Genomic DNA, 25160 nt, shown 5'->3' on the forward strand with positions numbered 1-25160 from the left:
ATGGGGTCAGGCATGGTGGCACACGCCTGTAATCCCAGTACTCTGGGGAGCCAAGGCAGGCAGATCGTGTGAGCCCAGGAATTCCAGGCCAGCCTGGATGATGTGGCAAAACCCCATTTCTACTAAAAATACAAAAATTAGCTGGGCGTGGTGGAAAAACAAAACAAACAAAAAAACCCAAAAGCATCCTAGAAAAATCTCTAATTGACACAAATAGCATTTAGCACTTTAAAAAGTAACTATAAGTCAAGCATGGTGGCATGCACCTGTAGTCCCAGCTACTGGGGAGGCTGAGGCAGGAGGATCGCTTAAGCCTAGAAGTTCAAGTCCAGCCTGGGCAACATGGCAAGACCTGTCTCTAACAAAACAAAAATTGTGTTTAAAGTAACTACAGAAGAGGTGTATTAGGTCTCACTGTTAGAAACAAAGAGTGAGGACTGAGAAAGATTCTTCCAGAGGTGAAACTCATAGAGAGATAAAAGCTGCAGGCCCAGGAGACCCTGTGGCTGTAACATGCTAACAAGCCCAAGATGGTCTCCATGAAGACCCAGTAAACCTTCTCACTGTGTGACTTACAGGCTCCCAAAGATGCAGAAGAGAAAGTGGGGGCAACAGGGGACTGAGACTCTGAGCTCAGAAGATAAAGAATATTGGAAAAACTACTGCAGCAAAGCAGACCCGGGTAAGAGGGCCATGCTAAAAACACGAGACGTCATCTCATATTTTCTTAAAAAGATTCTAAAAGGGTAGCAGATTTATTGGGAGGCTGAGGCAGGCAGATCACCTGAGGTCAGGAGTTCCAGACCAGCCTGGCCAAGATGGTGAAACCCTGTCTCTACTAACAATACAAAAATTAGCCAGGTGTGGTGGTGTGCCCCTGCAGGCCCACCTACTGGGGAGGCTGAGGAAGGAGAATCGTTTGAACCTGGGAGGCAGAGGCTGCAGTGAGCCGAGATAGAGCCACTGCACTCCACCCTAAGCACCAGAGCGAGTCTCAAAATAATAATAATAATAAAAGAGCAGATTTAAAATTCTGATTTCTTGGAACCAACACAACACCACTTGGTTCCTGAATTCAAGAAGACCTGAATTCTTGCTCCCAGGAGCAAGAACACCTGGGATCACCTGGCTGTAATCTGGGTTTTGCTACTGGCCACGCCCTTCTACCTCATCACTCGGAGGGGCAGGGGGTCACTTTAAGTTGTCACCTGGGCTCCTCTCGCTCTGGCAGTTCCAAGCAGAAAAGTCTTTCAGAGGTATTTAATGCACGTGAGTCAGAAAGTTTAGATGAGGTGCCTCAGACTTGGCTCTCAGGGAGTAGTATTTAATGTGCCCTGCCTGGAAGAGGCTCAAATGACACATGAGACAGCAGTGGTGACTAGCACGGAATCTGGAATGAGACAGACCCAATAATGCAAAACCTGGTTCTGCCACTTTCTAGCTGTGTGACGCTACATAAGCCACTTTACCTCTCTAAGCCTCAGTTCCTTCCTCTGTAAGATGGGACTATTAACATACCTACCTTGTAGAGAAAAGGATAGAATCACATTCACAAGGTGTGTGGCCTAGGGTCAGGTGCCTGGTGGCGGCAGTGAACACTAGAACTGGCATGGTCAGTGCTGTTCTCCGGGCCTCTCCTGCTTACCTCCAAGGACGCCATGCACACGACTTTGTTTGCGTGATAGAAGAAAGCAGGCAGGACGTCGAAGATGGTTGTTTCCGAAAGTATTAATTTCTATGGGAAATGAAAAGGGGAAACAAGGAAAAGTAAATGTGAACAAGTTTCAGGTTTTTCTTTGTTTTTGTTTGTTTGAGATAAACTGGAGTGCAGTGGTGTGATCATAGCTCACCGCAGCCTCAAACTCTCAGGCTGAAGCAATCTTCCCACCTCAACCTCTTGAGTAGCTGGGACTACAGTGTGCACCAACATCTTAGCTCTTTTTTGTGTGTGTGTGTATTTTTTGTAGAGACAGGGTCTCACTATGTTGCCCAGGCTGGCCTCAAATTCCTGGGCTTAAGTGATCCTCTAGTCTTGGCCTCCCGAGTGCTGGGATTACAGGTATGAGCCATCGCGCCCAGCCAGTGAGAAAGTTTTTTAATCACCAGTCTGATGAGTGGGGGCGGTGGGAGCAGGCAGAAGTCATGCTTTCACCACTAAAAGCGATCAGTGCCCTGCAGTGCACTGGGCTCCTCTCCTATTTAATCATAGGAGAGCTAGTGAAGAACTCTGGGATGACGGCATCTGGGACAGGTCTCCCATCAGGCACTGAGGGCGTACCTGAGAACATGTAAATGAGCCAGAGTCCAGGAATAGGGAAGATGAGGCCATGGAGGGCTCACAGCTTCCAGATATACTCCATTATGGCTGAGGTTTGTAAACTGCACCAGGTGAGCCCCCACTGCTGTCACACTGTCCTTCCTGAAGGACTGGGCTCCATGCCCACCTCTCCTAGAGTCTCCCCAGGTGACCCCTCGGGCAGCCCTGGCCACATTGGGCTGACCTGTCTGCATCTGTGGCTGTGCCCTGCACCCCACTGAGCACCTGGAGGGCAGGAGGAGCCGTTTCCCCAGAGGTCCCCACCTGGGCCACAGTGTGTGCTCTGTAGACGGTGAAAGGAAGGAGACGGGCTCACCTTGAGGTTCTCGGGACAGAACTGGTGGCCGTACATGTCAATGGCAGACAGGAAAATGGACTCCACCTGGTTATGCCGCAGCTCGTAGGAGGGGAGGTGGGAGGCAATCAGGATCTGCAGGGGGAGGGACGGGGGTGCTGGCGTGAGCCAACCTCCCAGGGGAGAAGGCAGAGGCTCAGACATGGGCCGGCAGCACAGTGGGACCATGCATGGTGAGGGCTGAGCACGGTAGGGGACACATAGGAGGGTGTGGGGAAACGCACATTGTGGGGACCACACCCCGAGACCCTACCTGCCGGGCTCTGAGGGCCACTTTGCAGTGCTCGCTTTTGCTCAACTGAGTGAGCTCGTTGAGGATGGAGATCAGCTCGTCCGACAGGGAAGGGTCTGGGCCACACAGCTCATCCTTAGGGAACAGAAAAAGAAGCCAAATGGCTTTTCTCCGGCCCAGGGAAACACACAGCACTCATCTTGGCTGGGGGAGCGCCCACCGCAAAAGCCAGGCAGCTGCTCCACTCTCCAAACAGGCCCGGCACAGCCTGCTATGCAAACCCTCACCACTTTCTACTGTGCACCCACCCCAGTCATTCATTCACTCACTCACTCACTCACTCACTCACTTACTCACTCACTCACTCACTCACTCGGCCACCCATTCATCCACCCCAAAACATGCTCTAAATGCCTGGTAAGAACAAACAAATACAACTAAGCCCCTGCCTACATTACTATTAATAGCCAGTGATTAGGCCAGGCATGGTGGCTCACACCTGTAATCCCAGCACTTTGGGTGGCTGAGGCAGGAGGATTGCTTGAGCTCAGGAGTTTGAGACCAGCCTGGGCAACAGGGCAAAACCTTGTCTCTACAAAAAAAATAGAAAAATTATCTGGGCATGGTGGCACATGCCTGTAGTCCCAGCTACTCAGAAGGCTGAGGTGAGAGGATGATTTGATCATCCCTTGGGAGGTAGAGGTTGCAATGAGCTGAGATTGCACCACTGCACTCCAGCCTGGGCAACAGAGCCAGACTCTTGTCTCCAAAAAAAAAAAAAAGGCCAGTGATTATCAGGCACATACTATGTGCCAGGTGGCTAGTGAACAGCTAGACCCTTTATATACAACTCCCCAAATTCTCCCACCTCCATGAGGAGTTACTTATTTTGATTCCCATTTTACAGATGGGAACACTGAGGCTCAAAGAGGCAATATGCCTCACCCCAAAGCCAGCAAACATGTGCAAGACAGAGTCAGATTCAAACACAGGACTATTCTGCCCCCAAAACCTCCTGCTCTTTCCCCTACACATTGCTGCCTGATTTAAGGGGCTCACAGTTTCAGAGGAGAGGGACGTGGGGTTGAATCTTGCAGGAGAGGGAGGGACAATGTGTCTGTGTTGCATCCCTCCTCTCTGCTTCTGAAAGAAGGGCCTTTCTGCTGGAGACCAGGGCTGGGTGCAGCCGGTGTTCGCATCTCCTCTTGTGCGCTAAGTGTATATGGGGCTTGGGAACGGCTCAGCGCAGGTGCTCCCTAACCACCCACTGAAGATGGAGCAATGAATGCTAAATATCAGAGCTCCTGAGCAATATGCCCCCATTCCCCACCCCGGGCATCCACTAAGACTGGTCTTCAAGAGGTCACCAGATGGTAGAGCTGTGGGGCATTTTTTTCTACATGTGTTTCTGCATTTTCCTATTATAACGAACCGATACTGATTTTATCATCAGAAAAAACTTTAACATATTGATATTTCATACACAAAGACACAGGAACGTCAATGCTGAAGAAATTGGTAGGAAAGTATTCTAAATCTCCTCTCCCTTCTCTGATTTTCTTTCCATTATCAAACGGTGGTGGCATAACTCTCCACCAATCCCCTAGGCTTGTGGCTCCCAGGCCAGGACAGCACAGGTGCTGGCCAATAGCTAGACTGGTGCTTTTCTAAGAGGTGAAAAACTCAAGAGTAGTTTGTGTGAACATTTTTTAAATTCCCCCCCACACACACACACATCTAAGTGTGAATGTTAAAAAATCTAACCATTGCCTTCTACATACAAAAAATAATAATAATAATAACAAAAACATTTTTCTAGGCAGGGCACGGTGGCTCATGCCTGTAATCCCTGCACTTTGGGAGGCCAAGGCGGACAAATCACATGAGGCCAGGAGTTCGAGACCAGCCTGGCCAACAAGGCGAAACCCTGTTTCCTACTAAAACTAAAAGAAAATTAGTCAGGTGTTGTGGTGCATGCCTGTAGTCCCAGCTACTTGGGAGGCTGAGGCAGGAGAATCAGCTGAACCCAGGAGGCAGAGGTTGCAGTGAGCCGAGATTGCGCCACTGCACTCCAACCTGGGCGACAGAGCAAGACTCCGTCTTGAAAACAAACAAACAAACAAAAAACAAACCATTTTTCTTTCTTGTTAACTTAGTGAAGCAGTCTCATCTTGTATATTTTAATTCACAGAATCATGTTTTGTTTGCTTTGTTTTGTCACTAACGAAGTCCCATGACCAGAGAACTGGTGTCAGAAACTAGGTCCATTTAAAAGCCTCAAAAAAATTCATTTCAAAATAATCATTCAATTCACAAGTCTTTGTTCAAAACCTCTCAGGTACCAAATACCATCAGGTGCAGAGAACTCACTATTTTCTAACAAATGGGACCAAGAAAGTCAGAAGAATAATGAATCTCACATTTATCCCCAGACTGTAATTGGTTCAACATTTTTAGCCTCTATCACCAAGGAGGTCCAGGAAAATGTCCCAATTCCCAAGAGCTGGGGGCTGCTCCACCCATCTTCCCTTGGCTGTCCTCTGGTGTACGTGATATTTCATGACTTTATGCCCAGAAGACAGTCAATATGTGCACAGAAGAATGAACAGCAAAATAACCCACAGACCCACTTGCGTTTGAATGGCAAGCTGACTGTAATAGATTACAGGCATATTTTGCTTGACAAACACTCAAACTCCAGGAAATTCCATCCAAAGAATGTATTTTGAAAAGCATTATATTATTTTAGTAATAGAACTCCCCCCAAAGAGTGGATATCTCCTTAGGCATAAATTCCCAGTCCTGGCTGCGCGTTGCAATCACTTGGGGAGTCCTCTCTCCCAATTAATTTTTACAAACTTCAAAACTACAGAAGAATTGAAGATCAGTATGTTAAAAACCCATAGTAATCACCTAGATTCACTAATTGTTAAACTTTTGCCACATTATCATATTTGATTTTTCTCTAATAAGAACGTGCGTGCGCATACACACACACTCTTTTTCTGAAAGTCAGTTGCAGACATCACAATCCTTTATACTATTTTAGCACATATCTCCCTCCCACCTAACTACAGAACCATTAAAACACCAAAGAAACTGAACATTAAACCAATAATATTATCTAATATACGGTGCACATTTAGGTTTCCCACAGGGAAACTTTCAAAAAGCACTAATGCCTGGGCCCTACCCCTAGAAACTCTGATTAAATTGACCAAGGGTGGGACATGGGCAATTGTATTTTTTAAAAGTCTCCCCACCCCCTAGGTGATTCTAATGTACAGCCAGGATTAAAAGCTGCTGCATGAGATTTTTAAATGATTCTTTACCAAAAATCCCAATATTTATTAATGCAACTTGGATAGGAGACAGGGTATTAACTATTCTCTGAGATCATGGCCAAACTCTGCCCACTGACTGTTTTTGTAAATAAAGTTTTATTGGAACATAGTCACCCCCATTCATGTACCTATTGTCTAGTTGTTTTCAGGCTACAGTGGCAGAGCTCATGGAGCTGAGTAGCGGCAACAGGGGGTGGACATCCTCAAGCCTAAAATCTTTACTATCTGGGGCCCTTTACAAAAAAAATTTGCAAGGCCGGGTGTGGTGGCTCATGCCTATAATCCCAGCACTTTGGGAGGCCGAGGCTGGTGGATCACCTGAGGTCAGGAATTCAAGACCAGCCTGGCTAACATGGTGAAACCACGTCTCTACTAAAAACACAAAAATTAGCCCGGCGTGGTGGCGCATGCCTATAATCCCAGCTACTCTGGAGGCTGAGACAGGAGAATTGCTTGAACCCTGGAGGTGGAGGTTGCAGTGAACAGAGATTGTGCCACTGCACTCCAGCCTGGGCGATAGAGTGAGACTCTGTCTCAAAAAAAAAAAAAAAAAAAAATTGTCAAAACCCTTTCTACTATAAGCCAAGTCCGAGTTGCTCTTACTCTGCTGATCCTACATTTTCCAAGTCAGTTGCCAGGGACATACCAAAGAAAAATATTTTTAGTTATAAAAGACTGCTATTATCGGCCAGGCGCAGTGGCTTATGCCTGTAATCCCAGCACTTTGGGAGGACAAGGCGGGAGGATTGCTTGAGCCCGGGAGTTCAAGACAAGACTGGGCAACATAGTGAGACCTCATCTCTACAAAACAAACAAATAAACAAACAAACAAACTAGCTGGGCATGGTGGTATGAGTCTGTAATCCCAGCTACTTGGGAGGCTGAGGTGAGAGGATGGCTTAAGCCCAGGGGATAGAGGCTACAGTGAGCCATGATGGTGCCACTGCACTCCAGCCTGGGCAACAGAGTGAGACTCTGTCTCAAAAGAAAAAACAGACAAAAAACAAAAGACTGCTATTATCAAGTGGAAAGAGAAACAAGAACAGAGACTCCATACTTCTTCTTCTCTACACACAGGACTCAAAATCCAATATCCTGCAGCTAACAGTTCATGAGTCTGGAGTCAGACTATTGGTTCAAATCCTGGCTCTACATTTAGGAGCTGGGTGCCCTTGGGCAAGTGGCTTAACCTCTCTGTGCTCTGCCAAAGAGCTGTGACAGCAGTGCCCACTTTCTAGGACTGCTGTGAGATTAAATGAGCAACTATTTATTTGGAAAGCACTTCAAGAGTACATGGCACAAACTAGGTGCTTTGCATTAGTCATGATCTCCCCAGCGCCAATAAACCCCACTCATTGCCTGTTTTTGTATACAAAGTTGGGGTTTTTTTTGTTGTTTTTTGAGACAGGATCTCATTCTGTCACCCAGGCTGGAGTGTAGTGGTGTGATCACAGCTTACTGCAGCCTCAACATCCCAGGCTCAAGCGATCCTCCTGCCTCAGCCCCCTCAGTAGCTGGGACTACAGGTGCACACCACCACACCTGGCTAATTTTTGTACTTTTTGTAGAGATGGGGTCTCCCTATGTTGCCCAGGCTCGTCTCAAACTCCTGGCCTCAAGTGATTCTCCTGCCTCAGCCTCCCAAAGTGCTGGGATTACAGATGTGAGCCACAGTGCCCAGTTTTAATATTTTTCTAAGAAATGGAGTCTTGCAATGTTGCCTAGGCTGGACTTGAACTCCTAGGCTCAAGTGATCCTCCCACCTTGGGCTCCCAACAAAGTTTTACGAGAACACAGCCATGCTTACATTGTACAAAGGCAGTGTTGAGTGGTCACAACAGACCACGCCAACCTGCAATGCCTAAAATATTTACTTGCTGGCTTACTTTTTCTTTTATTTATTTTTTGAGACAGAATCTCGCCCTGCTGCCCAGGCTGGAATGCAGTGGCACAATCTCGGCTCACTGCAACCTCTGCCTTCCGAGTTCAAGCGATTTCTTCTGCTTCAGCTTCCAAGTAGCTGCGATTACAGGTATGCACCACCACGGCCAGCTAATTTTTGTATTTTTAGTAGAGACGAGGTTTCACTATGTTGGCCAGGCTGGTCTTGAACTCCTGACCTCAGGTGATCTGCCCACCACAGCCTCCCAAAGTGATGGGATTACAGGCATGAGCCGCCGCACCCAGCCACTTTCTGGCCCTTTTAAGAAAACGTTTGTGGACTCCTGACCCACCCCCGGTCTGGGTAACAGGCCCTCTTTCTGCTTACGATCAACATGATCACCAGCTGGTTCTTCTTGGCCACCTGTGCATGGGAGAAGATGCAGTCCAACACCTGGGACATGTCTGGCTTGAACTGCTCCCTGAGGTTTATCACACACTTGTCGTAGTGGGCTAGGGGGAGACAAAACACCACACAGAGGTAAAGCTCAGGCTCCTCACGGCCCCCACCATCCCACTGGTGTTGGCATCAGCATCTCTTGCCTTGTTGAAAATGGTGCTCAACACGCAAGTATCTTCTCAGGAGATCCAACACCACTGTTTTCATATAGCCACGGATCCCGCTGCGGTATCTGGGGAGAAGGGAAGGCTGCTCTTAATGCTCACACCCTTCCTTGAGTACCTGAATATTTAGTATTTTCTTTTTATGATTTTTAAAAAGAGAAAGGATTGGCTGGGCGCGGTGGCTCATGCCTTTATCCCAGCACTTTGGGAGGCCGAGGCAGGCAGATCATGAGGTCAAGAGATCGAGACCAGCCTGGCAAAATGGTGAAACCCCGTCTCTACTAAAAATACAAAAACTAGCTGGGCATAGTGGCACGCGCCGGTAGTCCCAGCTACTCGGGAGGCTGAGGCATGAGAATAGCTTGAATCCGGGAAGAGGAGGTTGCAGTGAGCCAAGATCGCACCACTGCACTCCAGCCTGGGCGACAGAGCAAGACTGTCTCAAAAAAAAAAAAAAAAAGAGAGAGAGAGAAAGGATTTTAGAAAGGACACTGAGGTGGGAGGATCACTGGAGCCCAGGAGTTCAAGCCTGGGCAATATAGCCAAGACCCCATATCTACAAAACAAAACAAAAAAATTAAGGCCAGGCATGGTGGCTCACACCAATAATCCCAGCACTTTGGGAGGCTGAGGCGGGAGGACCATTTGAGCCCAGAAGTTCAAGAGCAGCCTGGGCAACAAGGTGAGACCTTGTCTTTACAAAAAATCAAAAAAATTAGCCAGCAGTGGTAGCGCATGACTGTGGTCCCAGGTACATAGGAGGCTGAGGCGAGAGGATCACTTGAGCCCAGGAGGTCAAGGCTGTTGTGAGCTATGATTGCACTGCTGCACTCCAGCCTGGGTGATAGCTTGTCTCAAAATAAATAAATAAAAATTAATTAATTAGTTAATTTAAAAATAAAAATTTTTTTTTTTGAAACGGAGTCTCGCTCAGTCACCCAGGCTGGAGTGCGGTGGCGCGATTTTCGGCTCACTGCAAGCTCCGCCTCCCGGGTTCACGCCATCCTTCTGCCTCAGCCTCCCGAGTAGCTGGGACTACAGGCGCCTGCCACCCACGCCTGGCTAATTTTTTTGTATTTTTAGTAGAGACGGGGTTTCACCGCGTTAGCCAGGATGGTCTCGATCTCCTGACCTCGTGATCCGGCCGTCTTGGCCTCCCAAAGTGCTGGGATTACAGGCATGAGCCACCACGCCCAGCCAAAATTTTTTTAAAGCATCTAGAGGCACCCTCTAATCCTGAGGCCTTCAAAGGATATGGAGTTGATTTATCTGCAGGCCAAAAAGAACACTGCCCTGCCCAAAGTCCCACATCAAACTGGAGGCAAAACTGGAGTAGATCCCAAGCCTGATACTTGGGAGGGCGCCATTCTGGCCACAGAGTTAAGAAAAAAAAAAAAAAAAAAAAAAACGTAATAGATTTCAGATTCTGAACAGGGGTGGCCAATTTTAGCAAGCTTTAACTGTTAAAAACAAAATTTTTCAATTACTTACCCAATGTACAGAGACCGTTTTAAAAAGACAAATTGGAAAAACATTTACCAAAAGATCCCCATGTAGATTTTGCTTCTCTCTTTTTTTTTCTTTTTTTTGAGACGAGGTTTTGTTCTGCCACCCAGGCTGGAGTGCAGTGGTGCAATCACAGCTCACTGTAATCTCTGCCTCCCGGGCTCAAGCAATCCTCCCACCTCAGCCTCTGGAGTAGCTGGGAACACAGGTGGCCACCACCAAGCCCGGCCAATTTTTGTATATTTTGTAGACAGGGTTTCCACCATATTGCCCAGGCTGGTCTCGAACCTCTGAGCTCAAGCAATCCACCCGCCTTGGCCTCCCAAAGTGCTGGGATTATAGGTGTGAGCCATCGCGCCTAGCCACTTCTCTTTTAAAACAAAGTTTTAACCTGGATGTTCTTCCAAAAATCTGAACACAGGAGTCATGTTTCTCAGGAGATGCGACACTGAGTTGTGGGGAAGTAGACACTTAACCGCAGCATCACCAAATAACAACAAAACAGATCAAGATGCTAAAAGACTCTCTGATCCAAATGTGATTTTAAAACATACTTACACAACACAGGACAGAGCTTTAATATTTATATTCAGCACAGAAAATTTGCTAGAAAATTCAGTTAATTTATTAATGGTTCATTTTTCCTAGATGTTTCTCTGAAGCTTAAAGGATGGGCTTAAGGTTAGCAGTCGATGTGTTTTAGGAGGACTCCCTTCCTAGCCCTTGGCTGTGAAACTTGCAGTTTGTGGGGAATCCACACTAAAATCTCTCCCTAACAGCTGAAGAGCTCCTTGAAAAGAAGGCCAGTTTTCTACAATCTCACATTCTTTGTACCTGTGAGTTTCTGGCACATGAGAAACACGCCTGGAATTTTACTGGTTCAAATCCAAGAATGCTTTGATTCCTTTTTTTCTTTTTCATAAAAGACAAGGTCTTGCTCTGTCCCCCAGGCTGGAGTGCAATGGCACGATCACAGCTCACTGTAACCTCGAACTCCTGAGCTCAAGCAGTCCTCTCACCTCAGCCTCCTGAGTAGCTGGGCCTATTGGTAAACACCACCATGCCTGACTCATTTTTTTTTCTTTTTTTTTGTAGAGACAGGGTCTCGCTACATCACCCAGGCTGGTCTCCAACTCCTGGCCTCAAGTGATCCTCTTGCCTTGGCCTCCCAAAATGCTGGGATTACAGGCATAAGCCACAGCGCCTGGCCCTGATTGTCTTCATAAGGAAAGCTTTCTTCCTAGGTGAATTTTTCATGAAAAGTGGCAGAAAATCCTTTTGTCAGCCGGGAGTGGTGGCTCACACTTGTAATCCCAGCACTTTGGGAGGCCGAGGCAGGGGGATCACCAGGTCAGGAGACTGAGACCATCCTGGCTAACACGGTGAAACCCCACCTCTGCTAAAAACACACACAAAAAATTAGCCGGGCGTGGTGGTGGGCGCCTGTAGTTCCAGCTACTCGGTAGGCTGAGGCAGCAGAAGAATGGCGTGAACCCGGGAGGCGGAGCTTGCAGTGAGCCAAGATCGCACCACTACACTCCAGCCTGGCCAACAGAGCGAGACTCCATCTCAAAAAAAAAAAAAGAAAATCCTTTTGTCATCAGAATAGTCCTGCAGCAGAAAACCCCTGTACAATAAATAATTACTTGAGATGAAATATAATTATTCATCCACTTTCCTTTGCAATTGTCCCAAAAGCTACAATAACAATTTGTGCAGTCTTTTATCATACATAAAGCTATTTCATCCCATTGTCTCAATCTAATGTATCTGTCAAGTATTTACTATTTGTCAGCACTTCACAAAACTGAATACATTTATAGGCCAGACATGGTGGCTCACGCCTGTAATCCCAGCACTTTGGGAGGTCGAGGCAAATGGATCACTTGAGGTCAGGAGTTCGAGACCAGCCTGGCCAACATGGTGAAACACCGTCTCTACTAAAAGTACAAGAATTAGCCAGGCATGGTGGCACATGCCCATAATCCCAGCTATTAGGGAGGCTGAGGCAGGAGAATCGCTTGAACCTGGGAGGTGGAGGTTGCAGTGAGCTGAGATTTACAAGCAGAAATTTACAGAAGTAAAGTACCTTACCCAGGGTTCTGCTGTTAGTAATGGCACTGCAGGACTGTAACACACTTTCTCTCAGTTCAAGCCTGCCCTGAAGACAGCCTTAGAGCACCACCCTGGTGCAATGCATGCAACAATTCAAGTGACAACCACATCCTACGGGGAGACCCAGGATTCACCTCTGGACCAACTGCACGATGCTCTGGGTGTTGATGAAGAAGACCTCTCGATCAGCCTTCCGCTGCAGGGTGGCTGCGTGGCAGTCCAGGATGGTGGCTATCTGGATGGAAAAACAAGACAGGTCTGACTGCTGATGATTCAGATGCCACACAGCAGTCTCCTAAAGCAGGAGTCCCCAAACCAGTACCCAAGCCAGCACTGGTCCGTGGCCTGTTAGGAACTGGCTGAACAGAGGGAGGTAAGCAGTGGGTGAGGGAGCGAAGCTTCATCTGTATTTACAGCCCCTCCCCATTGCTCACATTACCATCTGAGCTCCACCTCCTGTCAGATCAGCGGGAGCATTAGATTCTCACAGGAGCGCAAACCCTGCTGTGAACTGCGAATGCGAGGGATCTAGGTTGCATGCTTGTTACAAGAATCTAGGGCCTGATGATCTGTCGCTGTCTCCCATCACCCCCAGATGGGACTGTCTAGGTGCAGAAAAACAAGCCTGGGGCTCTCACAGATTCTACATTATGGTGAGTTGTATAATTATTTCATTATATATTACAATGTAATCATAATAGAAATAAAGTGCACCATAAATGTAACGTGCTTGAATCATCCCGAAACCATCCCCCTCCCCGGTCTGTGGAAAAACTATCTTCCACAAAACCAGTCCCTGGTGCTAAAAAGGTTGGGAACTGCTGACCTAAAGAACCCACCACAGCCTCCCAGGGAGGTCCTATCCAAGACTCATTTGAAGATTGAAAATTCCAGGCCCAAAGCCTTCCAGCTACCCTGAAATACCCCTGTTCATCCCCTCAACGGTAAGGAATTCAAGCACTCAAAATGCCAGCAATCACATGGAGGAGTGCACACATTCGCCTTATACCATTCCGCACATATGAATGGGATGGGGAACGAGGAGATGGGAATGTCCCACTCTAGCAAAAACCAGGGTGCTGGTGGGGAAGGGTCCTGTGTTTATCATTAGACATAATGTTATTGGTATATTGCCTTTGGCATCAAAAATATTTTTAAAGAAAAAAAAACCTGGATCAATGACAAATTCCTGAAAGTTCCAAGTGTGTACTTTTTCAGTTAGGATCCTCTAGAGTTTGGCTTTTGTTATTTTTTAGTTCAGATATAACTTACACACCATCATATTCTACCATCTCCCTTTAAAGTGTACATTCAGTGGTTAGTAGCGTATTCATAAAGTTGTGCAACTATCACCACCATCTAATTTTAAAGCATTTTCGTCACTCTAAAAAGAAACCTTGTAGTCATTAGCGCTTACTCTCCATTTTCCCTGTGCTGCAGCCCCTGGCAGCCACTAATCTACTTCCTTCTTCATGAACGTGCCTATTCTGGACATTTCATAAAAATGGAATCACACAGGGCTGGGCACCATGACTCATGCCTGTAATCCCAGCACTCTGGGAGGCCGAGGCAGGCAAATCACTTGAGGTCAGGAGTTCAAGACCAGCCTGGCCAACATGGTGAAAACCCATCTCCACTAAAAAAATACAAAAAATTAGCTGTGAATGGTGGTGTACACCTGTAATCCCAACTATTTGGGAGGTCTCAAAAAAAAAAAAAAAAAAAGAGGAATCACATAATATGTGGTCTTTTGTGCCTGGCTTATTTCCCATAGCACAACAGGTTCATCCATGCGGGAGCATGAACCAGTATTCTTTCTTTCTTTGGCTGAACAATATTCCAACCCTTAGAACTCCTAACCTCTGAGAATGGCCTGAACTACACTGTCCTCTGGTTTCCCAAATCACCAATTTGTGGGTGGGTGGATGACGATGGTGGGGAACCCTCCCACCAGAGGGCAGGAAGGCAAACATGCAGAGGGGCTCTTCCCAGTGCAAATGCCTTTCAAATGCCCCACAAAACCAACAACCACAACAAAATGAACAACGCGAGGCCGATGTGTAAATAACAGAGATATTTCATACTATCCTGGAATGGCTTCCATTCTTTTTTTTTTTTTTTAACTTTTTCCAAAATGAAACTATATTTGTTTGGGAATCTCTCTACATTCTTTTTTTTTTTTTTTTTTGGAGCGCAGTGGTGCGATCTCGGCTCACTGCAACCTCCGCCTCCTGGGTTCAAGCAATTCTCCTGCCTCAGCCTCCTGAGTAGTTGGGATTGCAGGTGTGCGCCACCATGCCCAGCTAATTTTTTTTTTTTTTTTAATATAGACAGGGTTTCACCATGTTGGCCAGGCTGGTCTCGAACTCCTGACCTCAAGTGATCCATCTGCCTCGGCCTCCCAAAATGCTGGGATTATAGGCGTGAGCCAACGCACCCGACCTCAGTACAAGTCTTAAAAAATATTACATATATACACATATATATGTATATATGTATATACACACATATATATACACACATACACACACACACATACATGGAGCTCCCCGATGATCACCTACAAAATCCAGGGGCAGAAAATCAAAGCTGCAAACCAGTGAAAAAACAAAAATAAAAAAACTTGCAGTTTCCTCTAATGATGTCGGCCAGTTTATTTTTTGGGAAATGCTCACTCCATCTGCATCAGCTGCTCACTCCTATTTGGAATCTTGAGTTTTAGGCAATGAGGCCTAAGGAATATTGATGTTCATTCAAACAACTGTTGCTTTCAGTAAATGATAGGATTCTGCAGACAAGGCTCGAAAGGAAACCCTCGGCCCCTGATATGTTAGGCTATAAGTGGGTCTCAAGGAGTTCAACTTGATCAGAGGCCAGATACCGAGCCAGACCGGGAGCTGGCCCAGTGTGAGCATCCTGGGGGGGTGGGGCTGGGCTGGGGAGCACGTACCTGCTGGCTGGGGAACTGGCACAGCACCGAGGTGATGTTGCTGGCATACTGGGCCATCACCCTGCGGACTGACTTCTCCACGGGGGCGGGGATGCGGCCTGCCACGCTGGTCATGATCTCCTGCAGCTCCAGCAGTGGCAGTGACGGGTGCCGGAGGGTCATCATGAGCTTCTGCACCCACTCCTTCAGCTGAAGCGGGGACCACAGCATCAGCCCCCAGCCCTGCATGGGCATGGGCACCACTGCCCCCAACAGGGCACCCAACACAGCTCAACTCATCCTGACCCCATGCACTCAAGTGGCTGAAGATCCAGACCCAGCAGCCTCTGGGGCAGTCCAGAGTGGAATGGCCTCCTGACCACAGGGGAATACTCAGTTTCCCCACATAGGAAGACCCTGACTCCCCCTCTCTGTGCCTCAGAAAGCCAGCATGGTGGGGGGATCAAACATAAGGTCACATGATGAGCTGATGTTTATAGGATATTTGCTTAGTGCTAGACAGTGTTCTAGGACTTTTCTTTACATGTTCTCATTTGATCCCTAAAAGCAACCATATAAAGGAAGTCTAATGATTTTGTCCATTTTGCAGTTGAGGCAACTGAAACACAGAGAGGTTAGTTAAGTTAACCAAAGTCACTCAGCTAGTAAGAAGCAAACCCAGGCTAGTCAGCTCCTGAGACTCTGAACTGCTGCCCTATGCTGTTTCCGGGGTGTCTCAGTAGCCAATGCTGATGGTCTTTGGATGATGATGACAGTGGGGCCAACACCCTAGTGTGGCTGTGAGGTTTCAAAGTGAACTGATGCATAAACTGCGAAGTGCCCCAACTAATAAAAGTTGCAATTGTGGGGTGCGGTGGCTGATGCCTGTAATCTGAACACTTTGGGAGGCCAAGGTGGGAGGATCACTTGAGCCCAGGAGTTCAAGGCTAGCCTGGGCAACATGGCGAGACTCTGTCTCTACAAAAAATTAGCTGGGTGTGGTGGCAGGTGCCTGTAACCCTAGCTACTTGGAAGGCTGAAGTGGGACGATTGCTTGAACCCAGGAGGTCGAGGTTGTAGTGAGCAGTGTTTCCACCACTGTACTCCTGCCTGGGAGACAGAGCAAGGCCCTGTCTCCAAAAAAAAAAAAAAAAAAAGTTGCAATGATGGCAATAATCATCAGGCAGCATAACGTGGGGGCGAAGAGCACAGAGTCAGAATCCTGACGGCCATGGTTCAGATCTCATCTTTGCCTCCTCGTGTATGAAGCACGGCAAGTCTCTTAGTCTCTGTGTCCCTCAGTTGCCTCAACTGTAAATGGAAATAAGAGTTCCTACCTTATTGGTTGCTGGGAGGATGAAATGATTGAACTTTTAAGTAGTTAGAAGGTGACACAGCAGGCACGGTGGCTCACGCCTGTAATCCCAGTACTTTGGGAGGCCAAGGTGGGTGGATCACCTGAGGTCAGGAGTTCAAGACCAGCCTGGCCAACATGGTAGAACCCCGTCTTTACTAAAAAATACAAAAATTAGCTGGGTATGGTGGCACATGCCTGTAATCCCAGCTACTCGGGAGGCTGAGGCAGGAGAATCGCTTGAACCTGGGAGGCAGAGGTTGCAGTGAGACAAGATCGTGCCACCACACTTCAGTGTGGGTGACAGAGCAAGACTCCCTCTCAAAAAAAGGGGGGCTGACACATGGTACATATTTGCTAAGGGTTGGTGGTTATTATCATCATCACCATCGTGATTTGCTCTCCTGAGATGGACCCAATACAGCACAGTGTGACGGTTAGTCACTGCTATGAGCATCATGGGTCTTTCAAGGAGGTCTGCAAATCAGAGGACTTCTTGTCTCTCTACTGAGTGAGCAGATGAGACCCAGCAAGGGTGAATGACGAACAGAGGTGTGTTTCAAACAAAGTGCCTTGTCTGTCATCTCCTTAAGCGGGGTGACCCCCACTGACTCCTTCCTTAATGTCCCACTGGAGTATTCTCAGTCTTGAGCTGAACTGCTACAAGCCCAGTTTACGATCAAGGAGAAGTCGTCAGGCCAATGTTTACAATTGAATTGAGGAATTCCCTGAGGACAGGTCCTTCATAAACACAACCGAGGGGCTGGGTGCAGTGGCTCAGGCCTATAATCCCAGCACTTTGGGAGGCCCAGGCGGATGGATCACTTGAGCCCAAGACTTCGAGACCAGTGTGGGGAACACGGCAAAACGCCATCTCTACAAAAATACAAAAAATTAGCCGGGCATGGTGGGGTGCACCTATAGTCCCAGCTACTTGGGAGGCTGAGGTGGTAGGATCTCTTGAGCCCAGGAGGTCGAGCCTGCAGTGAGTCTGGGTGACAGAGTGAGACCTTGTCTCAAAAAATAAAATAAATAAAATAAAAACAACAGAGGACCGACCATTTTCTCATTTCTTACTGAGTAATGACCTCTGCTGTCACGGGGTGGACCTTCTGACCCTCCACACTGGTCTACACGCCTGCGCTCATAGGTGACTTTACCTTTATGCTAAAAATGGGCTCTGGCAGACAAAAGCCACTCATGACGTTGGTGAGGTTTTCCAGGACGCTGTGGAAGACCTGGTGCAGCTTCTCTCCGAGGATGGGCAGTGTCTGCTGGGCAGGGAGTTCCCCTATGAACGGTTCAGCCTGATGAGACACCACAAGAACGACAGGTCAGGAAAACTCTGGGAATCCCGAATGGGACCGGGCAGAATGGGAGGTGGGGCAGATCCACCGGCTTCCATAATCAAGTGAGGATGGGGCCTGAGGAAAAAATCAAAGACAATGAACTGGAAAGTTAAAATGGCCAAACTCACACCCCAATGTGGGTTTTCCAAACCATTCCTTTTGCAAATGGCCCAGTACACAGTTTCATATCCCAAACAGTTTTGGGGGGTGGCGGTGAGATCTGGGTTTTTTTTTTTTTTGGTTTTTTTTTTTTGAGACACTCGCACTGTCACCAGGCTGGAGTGCAGTGGCATGACCTTGGCTCACTGCAACCTCTTCCTCCCGGGTTCAAGCAATTCTCCTACCTCAGTCTCCCGAGCAGCTGGGACTACAGGCGCAGGCCACCACGCCCAGCTAATTTTTGTATTTTTAGTATAGACAGGGTTTCACCATGTTGGCCAGGATGGTCTCGATCTCTTGACCTCATGATCTGCCCGCCTCGGCCTCCCGAAGTGCTGGGATTACAGGGGTGAGCCACCATGCCCGGCCCATCTGTTTGTTGTTGTTGTTGTTTTGCTTTATAATCAACAAATCTCCCTATGTTCTCTATTTATTTTCATTCTCTATTGAATCCCAAAGTTAAACACCTTACAGTAGGATGAAAATTTATGAACATCTCATACAAATGCACCTGATTTTTGTAAATAATAAAAATTCAGTCTTAGGTAAACACATGGAAAAATAAAAAGCTCCCTAGAGGGCAACACAGACTAAATGTGCTCATTCATCTACTCATTCATTCTACAAATACCTACTGTGCATGATGCACGGTGCTGGGGTGTGCTGTTCTCCCAGCAGAGAACACTCCGTTTCCTGCCCACCCTCTACTCCTCCACCCACACCCATCCCCACCCCTAGCCCTGCAGGCTCTTCTTCCCTTTTAAGAGATGACTTGGCCGGGCACGGTGGCTCATGCCCATAATCCCAGCACTTTGGGAGTCCAAGGCGGGAGGACGAACTGAGGTCAAGAATTCGAGACCAGCCTGGCCAACATGGTGAAACCCCATCTCTACTAAAAATATACAAAAAAATTAGCCAGTCATGGTGGCTCGTGCCTGTAATCTGAGCTACTCCAGAGGCTGAGGCAGGAGAATCACTTGAATCTGGGAGGCGGAGGTTGCAGCGAGCCAAGATTGTGCCATTGCATTCCAGCCTGCGTAATGGAGTGAAATTCTGTCTCAATAAAAAAAGAGCCGACTTGAGGGTTTTCCCCTACACAATCTGATCATGGCTTCTCCATGTGGGCCCCCACAGCCCAGAGCCAAGGGCAGTCTTCTAACTACACTCACCAAGTAAAATTACTGGATCTCCCAGTCTGTCTCACAAGCATTTATGTGAGGCTGCAGGGAATGGGTGGCCAGGGCCTGCCTCATTAATCCAGCACAGGAAATGTGTGCTGAAAGGAATCACAGTGCAGGTACCCAGACCTGCCCACTGATCCAGAAATGCCCAGTCTATTCCTAGGGAGTTTTGGGAACTCCCTAAAGAGACTAATGATGCCAGGCACAGTGGCTCACCCTTGTAATCCCAGCACTTTGGGAGGCCAAGGTGGACGGATCGCTTGAGGCCAGGAGTTCAAGATCAGCCTGGCCAATCTAGTGAAACCCCATCACTACTAAAAATACAAAAATTAGTCAGGCATGGTCGCACAAACCTGTGGTCCCAGCTACTTGCTACCTGGGAGTCTGAGGCAGGAGAATTGCTTGAACCCAGGAAGTGGAGATTGCAGTGAGCCAAGACTGTGCCACTGCATGCCAGCCTGGGTGACAGAGTGAGACTCTGTCTCAAAAAAAGAGAGAGAGAGACTAATGAAAAGAATTGTAACACACGCTTGTAATCCCAGCACTTTGGGAGGCCGAGGCAGGCAGATCACGAGGTCAGGAGATCGAGACCACGGTGAAACCCTGTCTCTACTAAAAAAAATACAAAAAATTAGCCGGGCGTGGTGGCGGGCACCTGTAGTCCCAGCTACTCAGAGAGGCTGAGGCAGGAGAATGGCGTGAACCTGGGAGGCGGAGCTTGCAGTGAGCCGAGATCACTCCACTGCACTCCAGCCTGGGTGACAGAGCGAGACTCCGTCTCAAAAAAAAAAAAAGAATTGTAACAACAGTCATTTGCAGCAACATGGATGGAACTGGAGGATATTACATTAAGTGAAATAAGCTGGGCACAGAAAGACAAATTTAGCATGTTCTCACTCATATGTGGGAGCTGAAAATTAAAACAAATAAACTCATGGAAATAGAATGTAGAGTGATGGCTGCCAGGGTAGTAGGGCTGGTGGGAGTGGGGATGGTTGGTGGGTGCAAAAATCCAGTTAGATAGAATGAGTAAGATCTAGTATTGAGGCTGGACGTGGTGGCTCACACCTGTAATCCCAGCACTTTGGGAGGCTGAGGTGGGCAGATCACCTGAGGACAGGAGTTCGAGATCAGCCTGGCCAACATGGTGAAACCCCATCTCTACTAAAAATACAAAAATTAGCTGGGCATAGTGGCAGGTGCCTGAAGTCCCAGCTACTCGGGAGGCTGAGGCACAAGAATTGCTTGAACCCTGGAGGCAGAGGTTGCAGTGAGCTGAGATCACACCACTGCACTCCAGCCTGGGCGACAAGAGCAAAACTCCATCTCAAAAAAAAAAAAAAAAAAAAAAAAGATCTAGTATTGATAGCACTACAGGGTGATTCTACAGTCAATTAAAATTGACTGTATATTTTAAACTAACCAAAAAGAGTAGAATTGGAATGTTCCTAGCGCAAAGAAATGATAAATGCTTGAGGTGACAGATACCCCAATTACCCTGATTTGATTATTAGATGGTATGCCTATATCAAAAGATCACATGTACCCCATAAACATATATACCTATTATGTACCCATAATAATTGTAATTTTTTAAAAAAAGAAAACAAATACAATTAATAGAATACTCTGGAGAAAAGAGACAATGCGATATTTTAAAATTTTTTTTTTACTAGACAGATGTACTAATTATTTTAGAGTCTTGCTTAGGAGGGTGTAAACATTCATTCATGCATCAAGACTTGTTATTTCTGAGCACCCACTATGCTCCGAGCACTGTGATAAGCCCCAGGATCACAACAGTGAACATCGAAAGTAGTCCTTGACCTCAGGGACTCATCGGTGACGACAGGGCTTGACAAATTAAGAGGAATCTAAATCGGAGGTGCCCCCAAGAGCCTGAGCTCAGGGTCACATGACAGACACCCTGGTGCACCCCCTAGTGGTCCTGAGGACAGGGTGACGCCCCCGGCACCTGCATTGCTATACGTTCATCCAACAACCAATATTTACAGAGCACCTCTGATGTACCAGGCCCTGTTTTTGGCACTGGGGCCCCAGCAGCGAGCAAGAAAGCCAAAAAGCCCTGTTCTCATGGTGTTTCCAGTCTCCTGGAGGCCAAATAATAAAGCAACAAGACAATCAGTGAGATCGTCTCTGTGAGGTGTGGTGTGTGTTTGCGCGTGGGTAGAGGTGAGCACAATTTTTTAAAGGGCGGTTGAAAGAGACATGACAACTATATGCAATGTGCTAACCTGGATGGGATCCTGGACAATAGGTAAAAACTAAGAAAATCGTACACTCATGTTCATAGCTGCCTTATTCACAGTAGCCAAAAGGTAGAAACAATCCAAGTGTCCATCAGTGGATGAGTGGATAAACAAAATGTGATCCGCCCCTACAAGGGAATATTATGCAGCCTTAAAAAAACAGGGAAATTCTGCCACATGCTATAAGATGGATGAAACTTGGAGACATTATGCTAAATGAAATAAGCTAGTCACAAAAGGCCAGATACTATATAGATTCCACCTATATGAGGCACCTAGAGGAGTTGAATTGATAGAGACAAAGCAGAACAGTGGTTGCCAGGGGCTGGAGGGAGGAGGGAGGAGGGAGTTACTATTTAATGAGTGTCAAGTTTCAGTTTTGCAAGTGCTGGAGATGGATGATGGTGATGGTTGTGCAACAATGTGAATGGATTTAATACTGCTCAAGAGAACATTTTAAAAAGGCCAAGATGGTAAATTTTATGTTATGTGTATTTAACCATAATTTTTTAAAAATGATCTGAGGAAATCTGAGTGAACAAAATGTAACAATATTGGTTCATTAAATGTGACAAATGGACCATATTATTGCAATAATAGGTAAATTTAAAAGTTAATTATTATTTGTAAACAATAATACCTAATATATCGATACTAGTTCATTAAATATGACAAATGGACCACACTTGTGCAATAATAGTTAAATTAATAACAGTAAATTGATAACAATAGTAATTAATTGAGGCCAGGCACAGTGGCTCACACCTGTAATCCCATCACTTTGGGAGGCTGAGGAGGGTGGATCACCTGAGGTCAGGAGTTCAAGACCAGCATGGCCAACATGGTGAAACCCTGTCTCTACTAAAAATACAAAAATTAGCTGGTATGGTGGTACACACCTATGATCCCCAGCTACTCAGGAGGCTGAGGCAGGAGAATCACTTGAACCAGGGAGGAAGAGGTTGCAGTGAGCCGAGATCATGCCACTGCACTCCAGCCTGGGCGACAGAGCGAGAGTCTGTCTCAAAAAAAATGAATAATACTAACAATTAATTGAATAATAATTAAATGAATGACAGGGAAACTGGCTACAGAGAATATGGGAACTCTGTACTACTTACATAACTGCTCTGTACATCTAAAAGTATACTAAAAATTAAGTCTATTAAAAAGAAAAGGTGGTCAATGGTCAAGAATGCCCTCATTGAGGGGAAGACATTGGAATCGAAGCTCCCAGGAGTTGAGAGGGATCCCTGCAAAGTCTGGGGTAGGTCCTTCATGGCAGAGAGGACAGCCCCCAGGAGGGAGGGGTCCAGTGTATTCAAGTAAGTGATGGGGAGAGGGACAGAGGAGAAAGGCAGAGAAGAAAGCAGGGAACAGCTAGCTCACTTGGGGTCTTGCAGGTCACTGGCAGAAATTGGGTTTTATTCTAAGCAGGATGGAGAGCCACAGGGAGGGATCTGAGCAAAGCAGGGCGTGCCTCCTTGTGTTTCTGCACCATCACGGTGGCTGCTGCGACAAGCTCTGTCTGCAGGTGGAGGCAGGAAAAGAGCTACCAGTCTTGAGTCCACCTGTCTCACTGAACCAGCGGAGGCCACGAGTGCACCTGCACCAGCCAGAGCACTTGGGCCATGGAGCCACATACCGGGTGGACTTTAGAAGGGTCATCAAGCTCCAGCCTGGCCACCACGCAGCCTGCTTCCAGCACGGCACCTGGACGCTTGATGTACTTCACCCGGCCACTTTCCTGCACGTTCAGGGTCATGATCATCTTCATCACCTATTTCGTAAAAAGAAGAAATAGTACAGGGCCCACCAGGATTGACACCCAGAGCCACCCAGAACTAGTGATGCCGGAGCAGGGATGCGCCATTTAAACAGAATGACTCCCTGCGTAGTGTTCAGGCAGAAGGGACAAGGAAAAGTGACCTTTACTGGAAGCCTGCTAAGTGCCAGGCAAGTGCCATTCAATCTGCAAAGCCAGCCAAGGAGGTGTTTATGATGCCCATTTTACAGATATGGAAACTGATGTTTATTTCTAAATGGGGAGTCTTCTCTTAGAAATACTGTTAAATCATATTACACAGAGTGGTTCACATACACGTTCCTAAAACGTACTGCATAAATCAAACATTTTGTGAATGGTTTGTTTTATTAAAGGCACTTAGAAAACCCTCAGGGAACACTCTGTGAAATGAAGAATCTGCTCATCAGCCCTTTTAATTTTCCCGAATGTCTGGATACGTGGATGGCATGAGCTTTGTCACCATGGTGTCGGCTGCAGAGCCAGGGCTGTGCTATCTCTCTTGCTTGGCAGTTCACAGCTTGGGCACCCAAGTCAGCCAGGCCTGGACTAGAATCCCAGGACCTGCACCCCACCAATACCTCTGTGATCTTCAGAAGTGGCTCCCCTCCTTGAGCCTCAGTTTCCCCAAGTGTAAAATGAGGAATAATGACAGTTTCACCTCTTAGGGCTCTTACGAGGATTAAATGAGATGCAGATCCTGCCATGCAGCAGGTCAATACGCAGTAGCTACTATTATTGATGTATTTTCATTGCTATTATTGTTGTTATTTTCTGGGTTTGAATCCTGGCTTTGTGTGACCTCCAGCGAGTTTCTTAGCCTGCCTGGGCCCAGCTTTTTTATAAAATGGGGATCACATTTGTGACCATCTCATATATTTGCTGGGAAGGTTAAAAAATAAAGATCAGTAAAATGCTTAGAACAGCACCTGCCACATGGTTATGGCTTTGCAAGTGTTGGCTTAACACCTTTCAATCACTGCTGGGGTCAATATTTAATATTTCATCATTGATTGACAATAATTGTTATTATCAATCAATTCTTGGCTGTGTGCAATGGCTCATGCCTGCAATCCCAGCACTTTCAGAGGCCAAAGCAGGTGGATCACCTGAGCTCAGGTGTTTGACCAGCTTGGGCAACATGACGAAACCCTGTCACTACCAAAAATACAAAATATTAAGCCAGGCATGGTGGTGCACGCCTGTAATCCCAACTACTTGGAAGGCTGAGGTGGGACGATCACTTGAGCCTGGGAGGCGGAGTTTGCAGTGAGACAAGATCACGCCACTACACTCCAGCCTGGGTGACAGACTGAGACTGTCTCAAAAAAAAAAAAAAAAATCAAGGAAACTGATTTACACAACAATTTACAGAACAGTTACGTAAATAGTACAGAGCGTTCCCATATTCTCTGTACCCAGTTTCTCTGTCATTAACCTTCTTACTCATTCCTGGGGAGATGTGCATTTTTTGAAGTTATTTATTTATTTATTTTTTGAGATGGAGTCTTTCTCTGTCGCTCAGGCTGGAGTGCAGTGGTGCCATCTCAGCTCACTGCAAGCTCTGCCTCCCAGGTTCACGCCATCCTCCTGCCTCAGCCTCCCGAGTAGCTGGGACTACAGGCGCCTGTCACCATGCTCGGCTAATTTTTTGTATTTTTAGTAGAGACAGGGTTTCACTATGTTAGCCAGCATCTTGATCTCCTGACCTCATGATCCACCCGCCTCGGCCTCCCAAAG

At 47.0% G+C, this 25160-nt stretch overlaps 1 protein-coding gene across 1 annotated transcript in view; it reads right to left on the minus strand.

The window, feature by feature from the left end:
* ACACB (acetyl-CoA carboxylase beta) overlaps nt 1–25160 on the minus strand; it is a 165109-nt gene that overhangs the window by 42674 nt on the left and 97275 nt on the right. The window contains exons 21-28 of the mRNA XM_058425432.1: nt 17818–17964; nt 15325–15513; nt 12509–12609; nt 8733–8821; nt 8518–8642; nt 2926–3039; nt 2634–2747; nt 1646–1735 (exon numbers count right to left, since the gene is read on the minus strand). Coding sequence (XP_058281415.1) covers nt 1646–1735; nt 2634–2747; nt 2926–3039; nt 8518–8642; nt 8733–8821; nt 12509–12609; nt 15325–15513; nt 17818–17964 — 969 coding nt within the window. The remainder of the gene's footprint in view (nt 1–1645; nt 1736–2633; nt 2748–2925; nt 3040–8517; nt 8643–8732; nt 8822–12508; nt 12610–15324; nt 15514–17817; nt 17965–25160) is intronic.

This window comes from Hylobates moloch, unplaced genomic scaffold (assembly GCF_009828535.3).
Source record: "Hylobates moloch isolate HMO894 unplaced genomic scaffold, HMol_V3 SCAFFOLD_12, whole genome shotgun sequence".
In the NCBI taxonomy this organism is placed as follows: domain Eukaryota; kingdom Metazoa; phylum Chordata; class Mammalia; order Primates; family Hylobatidae; genus Hylobates; species Hylobates moloch.